General features: G+C 39.8%; 1 protein-coding gene across 5 annotated transcripts in view; it reads right to left on the bottom strand.

Annotated features, from left to right (window-relative positions):
- The window catches only part of ZBTB46 (zinc finger and BTB domain containing 46), an 83,912-nt gene that overhangs the window by 21,240 nt on the left and 43,630 nt on the right, over nt 1-19,042 (bottom strand). For 4 of the 5 annotated variants that reach the window (XM_063147370.1, XM_063147377.1, XM_063147362.1 and 1 more), the window contains 4 exons: nt 16,644-16,925; nt 9,189-9,358; nt 7,015-7,066; nt 4,968-6,931 (listed from right to left, as the gene is read on the bottom strand). In XM_063147370.1, the coding sequence (XP_063003440.1) occupies nt 6,369-6,931; nt 7,015-7,066; nt 9,189-9,358; nt 16,644-16,925 (1,067 nt within the window). In that variant the 3' untranslated portion in view covers nt 4,968-6,368. Of the gene's footprint in view, nt 1-4,967; nt 6,932-7,014; nt 7,067-9,188; nt 9,359-16,643; nt 16,926-19,042 lie in introns of those variants that run through there. The other variant, XM_063147387.1, reaches the window with a different exon arrangement.

Below are 19,042 nucleotides of genomic sequence, written 5' to 3'. Positions count from 1 at the left end.
GTTGCAGCAAAGGTGAAGTTGTGTGTGTGTGAAATTTTCAGTGTCTCCAAGATTCAGTTTCCCCAATGTCTCTACTACAGACATACCTTAAAAGTATTGTTCATCAGTCAAACACTGTATTGCCTCTCTCACACGGTTCTGGATGCAAACATATTACAAATTCTAACAGAGCAGAAATGAGCGCTGCGGCTTTTTTTTTTTTTTTTTTTTGCAGATTTTAAAAAGGAGGCCATCTGATGGAATCTTAAAACAGAATAGAACCAAAACTAATCACAGAATTCACAGGGGTAACAGTTGAAGGGTGGGTGTGTTTCTCAGCATTTCTCTTCATTGAAAGCTTCCTAGTACTAGTTTCCTGTTATATTCAGTAGCTTCACAACTACACAGTTGAATTACTTAATCGCCATCGGTGAAAAGTCTAAATAGGAGCCAGATCAGAGTCAGTTCTTCAAAGCAAATCTGAAACAAAGATCCCTCAATGCTGAATGACTGGAATGGCCTTCTGACAGTGGCCTTTGTCAGGGCACAAAAGGCTGCAATCCTATGTATACTTTCCTGGAAGTAAGCTCTGTTGAACATAATGGGACTTACTTCTGAGTTGACATGACAAGCTTAATAGGAACAATTGCCAGGAACATCCTGCAAAAGCCCAAGATGTGCTGAATTCATTTTAGTGGGGTAGGCACAAGAACCTTTCACAGATAGCAAATCAGGTGTTGGTGCCAAAAGATAATAGCTGTCTCCTTCTTCCAGAAAACACCACCACCTCATTCCTTCAGAGACACCGAGTTTTCCCTTCACTATGAAACCCTATTTGCTGATCTTTGACTGTCTTGCTGTGCTTTCTTCTTTCCTAACCTGCTGATGTCAAAGAGCAAAATAAATTATTTAGCACTTGCCAGACTGCAAAATCAGAGGCTAGCTGTGCTAATTGGGAGAAAAAGCATTTGCTTGTTCACGAACGCTCTGCCAAACACAAACTTTTGCTAGTCAATAAAGAGGAGGCAACAGAGTTAAGAAGGTTTTTTGCTATTCAAAAGGTCCAAAGGTAGATTTCCCCCCCAGTCAGCCTTGGATTCTGCCCACACACAGCAAGGAATTATATTTGTATTCAGCACCATCTTTGGATTTGAGATCTAAAGGAATTTCTAAGAACTATTTATGAAGAATCAGTGTAACAGAACACGCTGCTCAGTGCCATGATGAAATTAATGCATCCATTTCTTCTGTATCAAGACAGCAGTACTGGGCCACAAATCTGAGGAAAAGATATTACAGGGAAAGAGGTAAACTTTTGGCATCCTGACCTCTCAGCTATTATTTGAAGTCTCCTGGGTCTAGACATTGCTTGCTTAACTAGTCAGTTGCGGCATGAAAATTTCTTGAACATGCTTTGCTTAATTGACTGAAAATGAGCTGCTTAATCCGGCAACCACACCTCCTTGTGCAGAGGTGAGGACTTGTTTCCTCCATGTCTCCTGACATATACTTTAGTGGTAATATTTTCTGAATGAATTATGACATGTTGGTATACAATTTGTTCCTGAAAGACTATGAGGCTGAGACATATGGCCTGTAGCTTGAACCAACTGAGGCCTATTTATAGTTGCCTTTGCTCCATTTCCCTATGGCAATTGGCTCTTTGCAATGAGCTCCCCAGCTTTGATATTCGCATTGTTTAATATACATGCACATGTTTATCAACAATATTTTTTATTCCACCAGAGATATTGCCTATGCAAACATCAGGAGGCACAGACACTAGCTGAGTAGTTTATGAACCAGAGAACTAGAATTGAAATTTTCAGAGAGGTCTGGTACCAGCATTCAAGGAGGAACTCTTGTAGAACTCAGCAGTTCAGTTCACACAGAGAATTACCCCATACAAGTGACCACTAGCTTTGAGAGCTCCTGGAGGTCTGAATAGAATTGTGTTCTATGAACGTCAAGACTGTAGTGATTCTAACTTCTTCCTGGGGACTCACATGATCTTCTGGATGTTGAAGAGCGCTCCCAAATGAAAGGCTGTTTTGGATGGAAGAACCTCTTGTTCCCACCATTCACAAATCTGTGTTGCAGTGCACAGTCCACTATCATCTGGACGTGCTTTAAACCTTTCTCCAGAGATGGAAAATTTACCAAGAGGTAATTGAACTATGTCTTGGTAAGCAGCAGTTTCTGCAGCTGAAACTCTCCCCACAGCCTGAGTTCGATCCCAGCGGAAGCTGGTTCTCAGGCAGCCGGCTCGGGTCGACTCAGCCTTCCATCCTCCCGAAGTCGGTAAAATGAGTACCCAGCTAGCTGGGGGAAAGGTAATCACGGCCGGGGAAGGCAACGGCAAACCACCCCGCTACAAGGCCTGCCAAGAAAATGTCAGCGAAAGCTGGCGTCCCTCCAAGAGTCAGTAATGACTCAGTGCTTGCACGAGAGGTTCCTTTCCTTCAATTGAACTATGATGTGTACATCCCTTTTTTCTGAAATGGGAAATCAGAAAATGGCCTTGTGGAGGCCAAACCCAAAAGAAGGGCATGATACTGCAGTCATAGTGCACGCACAGATACTACTTGAGTGCATAATCCATGTTAGTGTGCAGGTAAACTTCCATTAAAACTAGAGACTAAAAGTCCTCCAGTTCTACTTGATCCCCATTTTGAAGCGTCTTGTTCTAATTCTTGTTAAGGTGCTTCAGACCCAGAATAGCTGATTCTAATCTCTCTTCTCAGAATGAATATGCCAGGCAACACATTTTGGATTGGAGCAGCATATGATTTATTGTTTCCACTATTCTCTGATGTTTGAGATGATTCTTCAATTTTGGCATGTGCATCTCCCTTGTAGTTGCTCTTTGATTAGTTATCCTCCATAAAGAATGTGGAAGTCTGAAGACAAGCACCCTGTTGGAAGATAAAGAGGATGATCTGGTATCATGTATTAGCAGGTTTTTTTTTACATGTTTCACTGGAGTGTTTGGGATGAAGTGTTGCTCCACTGATTGCAACTAGAGTGAGAAACTTAAAAAATGAAAGAACATGAAAAATCAGGGTTTTTTCTGACTGGGTTCATCTCCTTTCTTTGGAAATGCAGAACCGTCTTTTTATGCTTACATTCTAATAGGATAGGCCGCCGCTGTTAATGAGGGAATGGATGGGGGCCAGGATACTGAATTGTAGCTCTTGACAATGGTGTCACATTCCTGCTTGGTGCCTTTCGTATACAAATCTCAAGATGGGGGCAGGAAAAGGAAACGCTCACCTGTCCCACTTCTCTTCTAAAAATATGTTTTAAGGACTTCGGTGAGGTCCTGCCTGAAGGTAGGAAAATATTCAGCCTTTTGAGGAAGACCCTCTTCTTGGCAGGATCTCTACTCCTCTACTTTGATTCTGCCGCCTAGCATTCCAGAGGGAGCGACTTTCCACTTGTCCAGGCTACTCCCTGCCCTTTGAGGCGAATGAATTAAGTTACCTAAATTAGAGGATTGCTACTAACTCATTTGCTGACAATTTGCAGGTCAAAAATAAGCAAGCAGAGTATTTAACATGTAATTAATTACATTATGGCAATTATATCCTTAGTTTCTACCAGGATGGTTTGAAACCAGTACCCGAGGAGTCTGACCTTAAGAAGAGTACCCCCTCTTCTCAATGCCTAGAAAGGCCATCCCCCTGCCCCCAGCATTCTTGTTATGAGTCCCTTCACTCAGTGTCTTCTATTGGTGGGGCTGGATTCCACCAGTCACCTCAAAATAATTATACATAATTATCCAGTGGCATTTTCCCAAGCCTGTCATCTCTAGGATCCATGCATTTCCTAAAGAAATTCAGTCTTTCTAACCCAGCAACTACATGCTGGGTGCACATACATAGCTAGTCTCAACTTTGAAGAGGTCTCAATGAGAATCATGAGAACTAAGACTTCACCATTTTAATCATTTCACTAGCAAGCTTTTTCTACCATGTTAAGCGACACAACATACATTATTTCAGTATACTCATAAACCTGTTTGGGTTGTAAGACAGCAAGAAAGCAAATAGAAGTTGAAAGCAATTTAATTTTCCTTAAGCCACTTTCATCGTGTCTATTCACATCTTCCTTTTCCCAGTCAGAGGATCATTTTTGTGAATGATTCCCAGGTGGGGATACCCACAAAAATATGATGCAACACACAACCAATGGTGCCAACAGGGTAGGACTTCAGAGCAACAGACCAGGACCCCATTCAGAAGAATGAGCAGAAGTGCACTCAACGCCAGGCTTACCAGATTTCAGAGTGAAGTAATATATATTGCCTTCTTGTGGGGCAGCAGACAATTAAATCCAGAATCTAAAATTATATATCTACACCACCCTGCCGAGATTATTCTTTGTGATCTGTTACCACAAATTTCTGGTTTCCACTTATCATTTATATCCAGATGCAGAATCGTTCAGAGGTGAAACTACCTTACTAGGAAAAAAAAGTGTTTTTAGCTTTAAGTTCTCTCACTCTCACACAACAACTACCTCTCAAACCCCACCACACAAGATGGGGAGGGAGATGAGAAGCCCATCAGCATAGAATCATAGAATAGCAGAGTTGGAAGGGGCCTACAAGGCCATCGAGTCCAACCCCCTGCTCAATGCAGCAATCTTGTGCAGCATGATATCCTGCATAGTTCCCTCACCAGAAGATTTACTTCCAAGAAAGTAGCCCATCATGCCAAGATGACTGACAATTTGAAAGGCATCTTTTCTGCCTCCCTTTTCAGCTGTGGGTTTAGCTCTGCCTGCATCTCACTGTTAGAACCTTGGGCTTGCACTGAACAGAGCATGCTCAATTTGTTCTGGAAGCCAGGTATGGAATACTGTGGGCAAGGCCCACTTTCGGACATTTTTTGTGCGGATAGCCTTGCAAGTACAATTGCATTATTGTTTGTTTGAGAATGGGGGAGATTCATCACACGCTTATATAATATGTACTCCGACAAATGTTTATCAGTCAGACATTTATTGCTGAAATTATGTAGAAGACTATAATTTTTACAAAAGGCAGTTTTTTCAAGCAGCTCTTTTTGCGAAGGATTGGAACAAGCAGCTCAATGACCCCCCTTAAGGTTTTCCCATCTTGCATGAAATACTAAGATCAGCTTCATCTGCTGTTATCAGGGTCTACTGGACTCTTGATCCTAGACCTGGCATTTCATTAGTCTGTTGTAACAAATACAACTCTCAGTAATGCAAAGCAGGTTTATGGCTCATATCCATAACCTTTGATAGTGGAGAGAGTGTCTCCCTTTATAGCAGCCTTACAAATAACTATTTCATTGCTTCGCTTATTTATGCTGTTCACATTTGTGCACCTCCTGCCCATTACCGCTGCCATAATATTGTGCAGTGGCTCTGCTTCTCTCTTCTAGCCTTATAGGGCTATTAGCTCTTTAATTCAAGAAAAGAAAACTCAAGCCTTGAAGGATATTACCTAAGTGCTGCATTGTGTTACACACAGGACATCCCTGAGACAGTCAGGATGCTTTCAGATGAGACTTTTATTGTGAAAATCACCCTGCCTCGTTCACAGAATTTTACAGGGGGTCCGGACATTGTCTTCTATTTGTTTTGCCATTGCTTCTTTCATCTTTTTTCTGACCACAGAAAATCAGTTGAGAAAAAGGCAGAACAGCTGCCCAATATATTTTGATTAGTAGCACTAGAAGCCCTACATCTGGAAGCACCTTTATATCTGTGTCTTAGGTTCACTCCCTTCTAGCCTGTCTTAAAAGGCCAGCAGAACCTTGCATGCAGTCACCAGAATCCTGCATTAACATAGCACAGTGCTATGGAGATTGTAAGTATGAAGCTCTCCAGAGAGAGAATGCATTTTGCCACTTCTGTGCAACATGTTACTTGCCCCAGGTGACCAAAGTGCAAGACTGGTTTGTAGCAAATGTACAAAAATGCTGCCTTTAAGTTCAGATAAAATTGTGAATGTTTTGACTCTTTGAAGCTACTATTAACATCCAAAAACGGCCTAAGCAGTATATACTGCTACTCCGGGAGGACTATACTAGAATTGTGGGATGTACTCTGTAAGAGCCATCTTTAAAAATAGTACAAAAATATTTTTAAAATCTTTTGTCTTAAGAAAATTATCCCTGAATAATAAAATCTGGCCTGTTCTTGAAATATGAAGCCCCTCTTAGTTTTATGACTGAATCCTAAATCCTAGCCACAGGACCTGAAGATGAAGGTTTGACTCCCTTTCATTACCTAACCATTGGACAACATTTACACTATACTAAGCACTGAGATTGCTGACAGAGCAGAATGCATGACTCAGTCTAGTTGTTTAAAAATAAATGTCAATTCCACTCTCCCAGTTCCCAACAGTTTTCTTATTCATCATCAGATTCCTGATTTTGATCAATACTATTCAGAAGCTCTTCAGCTACTGGCTGCGTGGAACCCAGATAGCAAACTTTCATATGAGTGGTGAGGTTTTTCTGAGTACCAAAGCCCTTGCCGCAGAAAAGACACAGGAACACACGTTCACTGGAGTGCACAGACATAAGGTGCCGATTTAAGTCCGTCTTGTCTCGGAACAGTTTTAGGCAGTGAGGACATTGCATCTTCTTCCGGTTGAAATGAATTGTTTTTTCATGCCGATCCATGTTTGATTTTAATGTGAAGCTTGCAGGACACTTTGGACACTGAAAACGGGCAAACTGACCAGGAGATGTGTGCCCAGAAAGGCCAGCCGACAGTGGCCTTGAATAATCGATTACATCAAAAGGGACAATCATAGGGAAAGTATGTTCGTGAATGTGTTCTTTCAGCTTTTCCACACATTCAAACATTTTCCTGCAGAAAGCACAGCTCAGCTTCTTGCATACAGGTGAATCCAAGAGCAAACCTTCATGGCCTAAGTCCACATCTTCAGATTTTGAAGTATTCATATCTAAAACAGGAATGCACACAAAATTAAATTTAAATTTTTATACATGGAAGCATTAATGCTCAAGCTTTGTTCTTTCCATTTACCTGTGTCAGAGCTGTCTAACTGCCACAATGTTAGAAATCCATCATAGGTGACCTGTACAGGAAAAGTGCAATTAAGTTCATGAACTCTCAGAGGATACTTTTATATATTAGACTCAACTCTCTCACACATCATACCATTACATATGCCTACAATAAAACCAATGTGGCAATGAATCTGGCTGTAACACTATTTTGGAACAACAAATGTTTAGTTAATCCCATCAGCGATTTTTAATTCAGTTACCTAGAGCTAAGCTCTAAAAATAGGCACATAGCCAGAACATATCAAAACTCTTAATAAAAACTGGCCTTGTTTTTATAACTGCTGAACATCTGTAGCTTTGCTCAGTTTTAGTGTTCTCAAAAAGACTTCGTTCAGAAACATCTGTACAGAAATGTGAGTTGGAAGCATGTCCGTGTCAGACAGAATGTGAAACCAGCAGGGAGGCCATCATGTGTGATCAGATGACTGCAGACCACAATTTCATAAATGTTTTCAGTGAAGGAAATCATAACATATGAAGTAGCCCTAAAATCCCATTATAAGGTACTAGATAGATGGATATATAAAGGTGAATGGAAATATAGAAGCACTCCTACGGGAAAAGGTCATCATATATGAATTTATTTACAGTTATATCTGCCCTTTCCTCCAAGGAGTTCAAGGTGCTGTCATGATTCACCTATCCCACTAATTTTATTCTCACAACCCTGTGATGTGACTGGCCCAAAACCACTCAGGGAGCTTCATGGGTGACTTGGGAGTTGAACCTGGGTCTCCTCAGTCCTAATCTGACACTCTAACCTCTACACCACACTGGCTCTTGATTTCTTCCTGTTATAAGTCCAGGAGGAGGAAATGCAAGTTATTCACGCCTTCTCTCTTGCTGAATCTATGGAATGTATGAATGAATCAACAAATGCCTTGAAAACTTGCTTTGTACAACATAACATATTTTGTTTTTATACCAGGGATGGGCAACTTGCGGTCCTCCAAATATTTTGGCCTACAACTCCCATGATCCATCACCATTGACTATGCTGACTAGAGCTGATGGGAGTTGTAGGCCAAAACAGCTGTAGGGCCCCAAGTTGCCCACCCATTTTATACAGACAAAACACTGAAAATTTAATTGCTAATTCCCAAGTTAATTCTGAAATTTCCAAACAACGCCATGCAAAATTGTTTTGCTTAGTTTCTTTGGCCCCTAAAACTATGCATTCGTACATTCTAATTTATAAAGAACAGATTACTTTATATTTTCAGTTATTTACACTATTTCTTACATGCCAGATATTTCTTCCCTAAGGGGCACAAGCGTTGATCTGGTCAGGTCAGGTTTTTCAAAATTTGGGGTGAGATGGAGGAGTAATTATCATTGAATACTTTCACCAAGATAACTGCAATGAAATGGCATTTTTCTCTTTTACTTTAATCAGAGAATCAATTGCGTTGTTATTTAAACATTTACGTTGTATTTTAAGCTACATTTACAATAAGGAAAATGCTCTTCCACATTTATAATAATAAAATCAGGGCTGAAATAATTCCAGACACCTGGTCACTCAAGTTTCTAAACACTGGATATTGCTGCCTAAGGATCTCTCAGTTCTGTACAGCGTTGGCTCCTAAATATGCTTGGTTTAGGCTGTTAGGAATCTGAAGTATTTTTCTAGCACTGAACAACACGTGCCTTTAAAATAATTCAGTAAAGTATTCATAGCACCATAGGATCTGAAGATCATCCAAGTTAATAACTGTGCAATCCTATATATGTCTATTCACATGTAAGTCCCACTGAATTCAGAGGGCCTTACTCAGAGATATGTGGGTAGAGGATTGCAACCTAACTGTGCTACAGCAAGATTATCATTGAATATTTTGTAGATGTAGATACATTTCTGTTTGGTATTGTACGCACAAATTACTGTGTGCATTTTTCATATTCTGACAAAATTGCATGGGGTGAAAGAGGTAAAAGGGGGTTACAACATTATGGACAATACAAACGAATCTAGATCTGATGCATATTTGAATAATTGTGAAATCTGAGCAAATACTAATAACTGCAAATTAAACTATCATCAAAACACAGGTTCAAGTGTACGTAAGTTTTATAACCCTCAAAATGTCTAACAACAATTAGCATTACCCTAGTCAACTAAAATCTTACCTGAGTTGAAGGCATCACTCTTTTCACAGCTTCTGGTGACATATCACCAGAAGAGGTGATGACGGCAGGGGGGCTCTGAGTGGCAAGGTGTGATGAAGCCAGCAGAGGAGATGGTGCTTCCACTTTGCCATCACATTCACCCCTTATACGATTCAAGTTGGTGCCAGGCCCTGAGGAACACAGGAAACGAGTCTCACCCACATGAACTAGCACCAGCCGGTGGTTTTACAAAAGGCAGGGAATGAACAGTTGCCACTTAATCTTCTGTCAGTGGGAGGGAACGAAGCAGCACAGAGATTCCAGGCCCACGGGTTGTTCTAAATAGCCTCCCCACCCAAAAGCATGGTGGGAATTATATCACACAGCAACAAAAGGTTCACTAAAGAAAGTCAAAAGAGGAAAGAGAACACAAGGCAGCAGAAAAAGAAGATCAAGTTTCAAAAGATACAATGCTTTGATATTTATATATGATTAATCCATTGCCATTTCTATTCAGGATTCAGCAGCATTCAAAAAGTTTCCATTTGTATCTGTTTTTCAGAAGTTTCCTCCAAAAAAAATGAAATCAAAATTTAATCACAGCAATAATGTTTTTGAACTACCTCACAATCAGATACTGACTTTTGAGGTGCTACCAGAAGGAGCTTTTGTTGTACAATTGTCCTGCCTCATTCACAGAAATTTATTGGGGTGTTGGTGGTTCAGATATCAGATGTCATTGTCTTCCACTGCACATGTTTTTCCACTGCTTATTCCATCTTTTTTCTTACTACAAAAAACCCATCGTGGAGGGGAAAGTTGGAATAGTTGCACAATGTCTTTGACAGTTAGCACTAGGAGCTGTTCTTCTGGAAGAACCCTCATACAAAAGGTATATATGAATCTTGACATGTCATACAGGAATGATGATTGCTTTAAAATACCAAATAAAATGTTCCCACTTAACCCCAAATAATTACATCTAAAATCCTACAGTAGCATAAATGGAATATTAGTCACCTATGAGAAGGGAGAGAGAGAGAGAGAGAGAAAAGTGTGGCGAAACATCAGAGACATAAAGTCGTTCTTTTGCTCCTGTTGTCAAATTAGCAATCTCATTTGCAGCTACATAAGTGGAAAAGGGTCCTATAAACGTATGGAGCTCTGTTGTAGCCACATGCACACACTAGATGTTTAAGACTGAGGTGTAAAATAGTAACATTGTAGGTAGGAGACTAGTATAAAAACAACATGCATCAGATAAATTTGAACATAGCCTACAATTTCCAACATATGCAAACTGACTATATGGAAAACATAATAACAAATGGGAAGCAAGACTTGATATAATGACAAGAAACAGGCATAGTTCATGGGAAACGCTCTACAGTACAGCCCTTAACAAAATATAACATTGAATGGTATGAAAACTTTCTTGTTCTGGGTTAATTCACAAAGTTCTGAGGCCCTGAAAGACAACCTCATGCTTAATTTTGTACAAAGTACCCATTAAATTAATGAGGAGAAAATGCTGTACGTCACTATTTAAAGGAGTGAAATAAGTGTAGCACCTTATTTTTTAACATTTGCAGAACTTACTTTAAATTAGACATACATGACAGAAAACAGATTATGAAACACATGACAGAAATAGTTGAAGAAAGCCTTTTAATGCTTGATCCCAAGACTTGCAATGCGAACGAAGAAGTGAATAATAGCATAATACCAAATGCTCAGAGCACCATTTCCTCCTCTGCACCTCGAAACTCGCAAGTAAGAACTGGAAAAGTTCTGGAAAAGCATGTAAGATTTCTGCTTTTGACATGCATGCCTTGTATACTAATGCATTTATTTGCTTAAAAATCACTCAATATATAGAACCAGGGGACCAGCCTGAGGAACAAGATGCGCCCCTTCTGACCAGTCTTGCTCCTGCACAACCTCAAAAAAACGTTACAATATGCTGTAATCAGCTACCTATAGCAATGTAAATGTTTAGAGATTTCAGCCCCATCACCAAAACTTAGCACCACTGCATTTGAAAAGTTATGTAAGGGTGTATCAAGATAGTAATTATGTCACATCCTGTAAATATGTGCCTTCTCCTCCTAGAACTGCCGGTTCATTGCACAAACTACACTTGACTACTCAATACATACATACCCACATTTAAAGTATTTGTTGTTTTTTGAGGGAATGGGGAGGTCAGCTGGACTGAGACATATCAAGAGGTTGCAGATTTCTAAGTTAATTAGTTAGCCAAATTTAGATTCTGCTAAAAGAAGCATGAAACAGATGCAATCAACAAGGATACAGCACACTTTTACCTTGGCTCCAATAGCCAAAGGACAGGAAGAGAAATAGCCAGGACTACTCAATTGGGAAAAAACTTGTATGGGTTTAACAAGGTACACATTTTTGCATGTAAAGAATGAGGAAGTGGAGCAGGCAGGGCTGCTGCAGACATAAAGCTGCTAATTACATACCTATATTTAAATGGAAACTCTGTTTAACTTTACCCACAAATAAAGTTTTTCTTTTTCTTTCTATTATTACATTTATATTCCACCTTTTTTCCTCTTGCAAGAAACCCAAGGCAACTTACATGGTCTTCCTCCTCTCTATTTTATCCTCACAACAACCCCCTGAAGTAAGTTAGGCTGTGAGTCAGGGACTGGCCCCAAATTACCCGGTGGATTTGAATCCAGGTCTCCCCGGTCCTAGTCCAACACTCTAAACGTTACATCACACTGAAAAAAAAAGTTCAAATTTTACCAGCTAACGTACGTGTTCTGTGATGCAATTATGCACTTTGGCTAATGAACAAGAATTATTCCAAGCTAACTGTAATTTAATGTTGCCACACACATTTTCAGTTTCAGAGAACGCACTTATATTAGACCAGTAGTTTTAAAACTATTTTCTGGGAACCCTGAGGTTCCCTAGAAGCTTACAGTCAGGGGTTCTTTGATCAGGTGCTCAGTAATGATGCACAAGTATTGTCAGCATTACCCACCTTCCAATGCAATGTGCAGTTTCTGGATAGTGTTGGGTGTGTGTTCTCAATTCAAATGGGGCAACAGTGAGAGGCTCAATAGGACTGGTCATCTGTGCTCCATGCAAATCAAGAGTGTGCCTAAAATATGTCCATGAATGGTCTGCAATACACTGGAATTCAACTGCAGATGAGTAGATTTGGAAAAGGTTCCCTAAAAGTACACTGTAAACCATTGAATTACAGCATAGGCAGACTCAGTGTTGACTTGTGGCAAAAATAAGCTGGTTTAATGCAGATTATTAATTTTCTACTCACTTAGGAAAAGCAGGCTGGAGGGGCAGACAGCCACTATGTCAGGCTGTACATAGTGCCCCCTAAATCCAAGGGTAATAACTGGTGGCAGTTGATTAATCTGGTCTTTTAAGACTAGAAGGCAGAGAGGGTTTCACAAAAGCAGCTGCACTAGCACTGCACCATGAAAAGCACATGGACTGCTCAGTTTGAGGAGCAGAAAATGAGTTGCAACAGTGGGCCTTCCTGTAATTAACTGTAAGATAAGCTTAACGCAATTTGAAATCTGGTGTGCACAAGCTAATTCTACTATGAACATGGGTTAGTCTACCAGTATTATGATTAACTGAAGTTAATGCATGCTAAGAAAAATGTATTTTCAAATCTCTGTAAGTATCAAAATTAATGGCCACTCAATGATTAAGCTATCAGACAGCTGGGGGGGGGGGCGCGAAGGGGGGAACCACTCTTGTCCTGAACTGCAGAATCAAGAAAGCATAATCCTATTGAAGGCCTAGATTGACATATTAGTACCATAACAACAGGATATAAAGTCTTCTAAATCTTGGTGAATGGCTAAGTAAAATTCATGGATTGCAGGAAACATGTTTCTAAGATAAGTACTAGTGAAAAATCTCAACATGAACATTCCATCAGCTTTTGAAGGAACAAATTATTAAACTTCATTGAAATTTTATACACCAACTGATGATTGATCTATAAAACTAAGATCAAATATACATGTAAACTCTTGTAAAAGATACCACTACAAATAGTTTGAGATGAGATGGAAATTAGCATGAAGTGCATCAAGAAACTATCTTAAACAACAGGAGAAATGTTCAAGAAATAGTTTGAGGAACAAGCTCCCCAAATCTACACCTGTATCTCATTCATCCTCACAATTAGTTTGTAAAATAGATTACTCATTCCGCTGAGAAAAGGTAGCTTGAGTGAAGCCATTCAACAAAGATGAGGTACATCGTAACTCAAGTCTAGAAGCAGAATCTTACTCTATTCATTGGGTTCACAACAGATTTTATATATTTCATTTCAAGAAGGTTTAATCTTGGATAATGTGTTAAAAGTACATTGATTTAAAAGTGATCTGACATTTCATTTATTTTATTTATACATGTATATATGTGTTTGTGTGTACCACACACACACAATTTTTAAAAAGCTTTTTTCATGTCCTTCTATCAGATATTGTTCCCACTATTGACTTCTGCATATAGCAACAAGGAATGATTTATGTTTCTCTTCTACAATTAAACAAAAATAGCTGCCAATTACCTTCTTGGTTTATTTTCCTCTTCTATGTCAAAGAAAAAACTATGTTTTTGCCTTCTGTAGTGTCACCAGTGGGACCTGTTGCCCATTCTGGCTGGTTGAGGAGAGGATAGGGCAACTAACCATGGGCGGAAGCAATGGGCCACTGTAGAACCAACAGCAGGAACCTATTACACAGAATAGGCAAACTGAGGCATGACAGTCAATGTCAAGATCATGAATTCAGAGCAAAAAATTGGAGGCTTGCATTTGTGTCTGAACCATACAGCAACACAGAAGCATCTGTTTGAGCCAACAGCAGTCTGTTCCACAGCAATCCACTGCACAGAGAAAGGCAAACAAAGGCAAATAATTTTGAGATCATGAGTGCAAAGCAGAAGCGGGTGGGGGTGGCTTAAACATTCCTTTGAACCCACTTTTTTCTGTTCTACCAAGTAACTCAAATTGAGGCAAGGAACGTTGAGGGGGGGAAAAATGGAAAGGGGGGGAGGAAAATTAGGTCAAATAACAAGGCAAGGGGGCTCTTATGATATCCAGCACAATTGCTCTCACACACCCCAGAACGTTATTTTTTAAAGAACAGAAAAAATAGGAAAAAATAGGAAAACATAGGCAATAAAATAGCAAAACGTGGGACGCTCCAGGGAATCGCACAAAGGCACCAGTTTAAAGAATTAAAAATTAAATCAACAGTGAGGGGTTCCAGGCCCTGCCCCCACAGCTCCTACACACAACACATATACAACACACCCACACAAACACGAAACTTACAAAGGAAGTAAGGAACCAGCCTATCTTTAGAAAACAATACCACATGCTACACTGATGAATGGTGGACATCTGAAGGGCCACCTATTTCAGGTGCAAATATCGGAGTCCTGATGGGCTCTGGAGAAAGTGATCAGGACCAAATATGGAAATCCACGAGAGCAGTCTTACTGGAGGCTCTGCCTGCCTTCTGCTACCTTAGAGAAATTCCATTGGGAGTGAAGAAAAGAAGGAAATGCGAGGGAGCTGGCAAGCATGCTCACCAGCACCAGCCAAGCCTCACACAGCCACTGCCAGCACTAATGGAAGTCAGGAGAAGAGGAGAAGAAAATATAGACCAGCACTACTCCTTTCAGGAAGTGAGAGAGAATGGGCTTTGTTGACAATTCACCCCACCTTGCCCTCTACACTTAATAAGACATTGCCTTTCAGTATCACAAGCTGAAGAAGTGTCATTGCTTATCTCTTCCGCACTAAAACCCTGTTTGCGTAATACTAGAGCAGATTGCAGCATTTAAAATGCAATGGAGATTTTAATGAGACAAAATTGTCTTGCATACTCAAGGAGTCTACATGGTGCAGTAAATGCTTGAAATGTCACCAGCAGATCATAGTGTTGTAGCTTAGACAAGGTATTGTCTAAGCTACAACATGAAAACGGATTTCTGCTAGGTAGAGGTTCAAGTTCTTGGTATTTAAACATGGGTTAGTTTGTATTAGAACTCCTTTATAAATAAGCCTGTGAAGCTACCTCATCTCTCTCTTTTCTCCCCACAGTAAAAGCAGCACAGGCCATGTAGTAGAACTGAAGTTCAGGAAGGAAAACCCTACAGATAATCAACACGGTGATTTTGCATCAGTCCCTCTTATATGCTCATCAACAACTAGATGAGTTTGTGGGGCAGGGGATGGGGAACATGCATAGGCCTTTGTTCTGATCAGGAACATGCATGCATTCCAAAAGATGTTTGAACTTTTGGTCACTACTTATATTTTGGCTGACACACACTGTCTCTACCCCTCAGGGCATCTGCTTCAATACTTTTCAACAAGAATGTCCTTTTTCTTCTTTGCTTAAGCAAAGCCCTGGCATTTAGGAAATACTGACCACACAATTATTTTAGTCTCCACTGTACCTTTACGCCCTTCTACTAGTTTATTATTCCATATTCTAGACAAGTATTTATTAAGGGTTCAATGCTTTAATAAGGAACAGTACTAAGTTTCCTATCAACTTAGAAAGCAAGTATGCATTTTGTTGGCCAACAAGATCATAGTACACCAATAGCAAACTGCCCACCATCCTATTTTTAAGAATTATGTTCTGGTTTATGAACTGCATTATTAAATGTTGGAGTCAAAAGAAAAGGGGTTAAATAATTGGTAATCAGTAACTTTCCAAAATATGTAAAGTTAAGCACCTAAAAAGTCTCCTGTAAGCACAAAGTACACATTCTTAATAAACACTTGTCCAATGTCATTACTGTTTATTCTGAAGAAGCTGTTTGATACAAAAAGTAGCTTTTAATGTGTATAATTCCTTTCTTCATAACTGTACCCTAGTAAAGAATATTTAAATTGTACATCATAATATACACAACACAATTCCATATCTTGTGGCATGTTACTATTATAGCCAAGGCCCAAGCACTAGGAATGCTACTATCTGACCAAAAACCAACAGACTGAGACCCAGTTATCACAAAACTGCAGATGAAATAGTATATTTATGTCTTGACTATTACAAATCAGGGACTCACATGACTGAACGTTTCACACGAGAGAAAGGTTCCTAAACATAGAAAGCTAGCATCTCATGAGAAAGGCTAGGTTAGACCCTTCTATGTGAGGGGCATTTTCTGGTAAAGAAGGGCATTCAATTATGCAAATCACTCAAGTGCAATATGAACTGGTACAATCAAGACACAGGTTGTGAGAACTGGCCCAAGTATTTGAGACACACAATGCTTTCTAAGAGTCTGCATGCATAGCACTCAACTGAGGTTGCATCAATTTGGGCTGCACCATATAGTGATACAAATCTAGAATGACCGAATTATTAAAAATAAAACTCCTTAATGACTGTCGTTAACCACTAAGTAGTATGTAGAGAAACAGCAACTTACATGACAGTGAATGTGTGCCTTTGGGTAAGTATTCAAAGAGCAGAGAACTCTCCTCTCCCAGCATGTCAGCTTTCAAGGACAACAAGCTGTTCTTGCTCATAAGAGCTGCTCGCAAGTTAGCAACTGCTACAGCCTGAAGTGCATCCTCCTTCTCTGGAGTAAGAGGCTGAGAGAGATAACTAGCTTCACCTCCTAGGAGTGCTTCATCAACATTTGCATAAAGGTCCACTCTCTCTATTCTGTTGTTAGAGTTGCTGGGCTCTGCCCCTGTCAGATCTACACCTACAAAAAGAAAAAAGAAAAAAAGAAAAATTAGTAAACATACCAGAATGGAGACTTCTCAGCCATATGTGTGTTCTCACCCCTTGGCATCAGCGCCAGTAATCTTAGTTAAAAGGAGAAAGGAACTGAGAACACTTCCTTTTCCACAGTGAAATTCCATGTCCTACTTATGGCGCCCTCCACTGATGCTGTATTCATGCAGCGCACACTGTTGCAGAATTATGCAGTGATTGATGGAACAAAATACACTTATCTTGCTGCTATAACCACTTTGTGTCAGCACACAGTAGTGCAAACTCACTGTGGACAAACAGGACCTTAAGCATGTTTATCCTTTTTACCTTTGAAGACACTACTCCCCCACCCAGTACAATACTTCTCTACATAAAAAGGTAAGGTTATAAAGGAGCACTCCCACTCAAACTTGTCATTCTCCTCTTTCATATCTGGAATACAATTGCACAGAATGGCAACATGCCTTGCAACAACTCACCCACTATTAGAGGTTGGTGCAGAGTCCTCAGATATGCTGATAACACTCATCTCTCTCTCTCTCTTTCTCTCTCTCTCTCTCTCTCTCTCTCTCTCTCTCTCTCTCTCTCTCTCTACTTTCTATCTGATTTCAGGGAAACTGGGTTCTTGAGATGAGTGATGGGTGGATGAGGGCTAGCAAGCTGAAGCTTAATCCAAACAAATTATAAATTTTACTGGTTGGTGAAATGGCTGATTTCAGAACTGTTCTGTGCAGACTGTTTTGGGTGAGATTGTATTACCTCTTGATGGGTGAATCTTTAGCTTGGGAGTGCTTGGAGGTCTCTATTTTGTTACAGTTTTATTCCACCCCATGGGGAGCAAGATGGAACACTGCAAGGCGAAGGTCATGGGGGCATGCAGCAGTCTGTCTCCCAATTGCTGGGGAACATGTGTAGGACAGTGATTCATGTCCTGCTGGTGGGATTCCCCTCAGGTTGTCCACTGTGTAAACAGAATGCTGGCCTAGATAGGCCTTTGCTCTGATCAGGAACAACACATCTTTGGATTCTAAGAATGCCATGGCCAATATCAAAAGTCAATGATATCTAGCAGAATTAATAAAGCCACTTTTGTCCTGTCTAGTTCCAAGAGGTGGCCATCAAACAGGTGATCAAGGTCATCTCAGTCCTATAAGCAGATTAGAAACCATATTGAAAAGGATCTAGATAGTAAGTCTCATTCAGAAACACCCACAACTACAACCTTTCCCTCAGTTTTCTTTGGAGGTAGAAGGCAAATTTTCAAATGCCTAGAAAATAGCAACCAGTCATGGTGGCTGTGCAGCAAAATTATTTTCAGGCTTTTCTTATCCTGTCTCAGCATTCTTCTTCCACACCCACATCATGGAGCTGATGAACCAAGAATTGTACTGTCCAAGATTAAATTTATTGCTGCAATATGAAGAAGGGCAAGTCCATGAACTATGATACAATGCTGATAGAAGTTGACACAGATAAATGAAAAACTTAATTAAATTGTGGGAGCTGTATGTGAGACATGGCAGGAATACAAATTGAAAACCCTTCTCCATCTGCTGCTACAGTAAGGAGTCGGGGCAGTTATTAACCAGAAACTCAGATTTTATAACCTTAAAATAAAGCTTTCATTTTTAAAATAGGCCATTCAATTCAGATATTTTTGCTTATTAACTTGAAATGAAAAACAAAAATTGATAAAACATAAACTTAAATACTATTAAATATAAACAGGAAACCTATTTTAAAAGAGATTTTTCTCTGTGACTGTAAATCTGGGGGAAAGGTGTGAAGGCATTTTGCACATTTGCCTCAATGTGAGGTAGGGAACATCTATGTAGAGGATTAAAAAACTCTTTAAAGAACATTCAGATAACCTCAAGAATGCTTTCTTGACCAAACCACCTATGACTTGCCCATATGACAAGGGCATTTAGAGGTGCATTGTGTGTGACGAAAATTAACCTCCTTAATTTTATAGTATTGTTATTCACTCTGGGCCCTTGGTACAGAGCTTGATTTAAACCTAATAAATGAGCTTTTGACTTCTGAAATAAAACATGTATTGTTCAAGTTACCTCCATTGCAATTTGTTACTTTTAGAACCCA

The sequence above is a fragment of the Elgaria multicarinata genome, chromosome 1 (genome assembly GCF_023053635.1).
Source record: "Elgaria multicarinata webbii isolate HBS135686 ecotype San Diego chromosome 1, rElgMul1.1.pri, whole genome shotgun sequence".
Classification (NCBI taxonomy): Eukaryota; Metazoa; Chordata; class Lepidosauria; order Squamata; family Anguidae; genus Elgaria; species Elgaria multicarinata.
The sequence above is the reverse complement of the archived record's forward strand: the minus strand, read 5'-3'. Positions and strand labels throughout refer to the sequence as shown.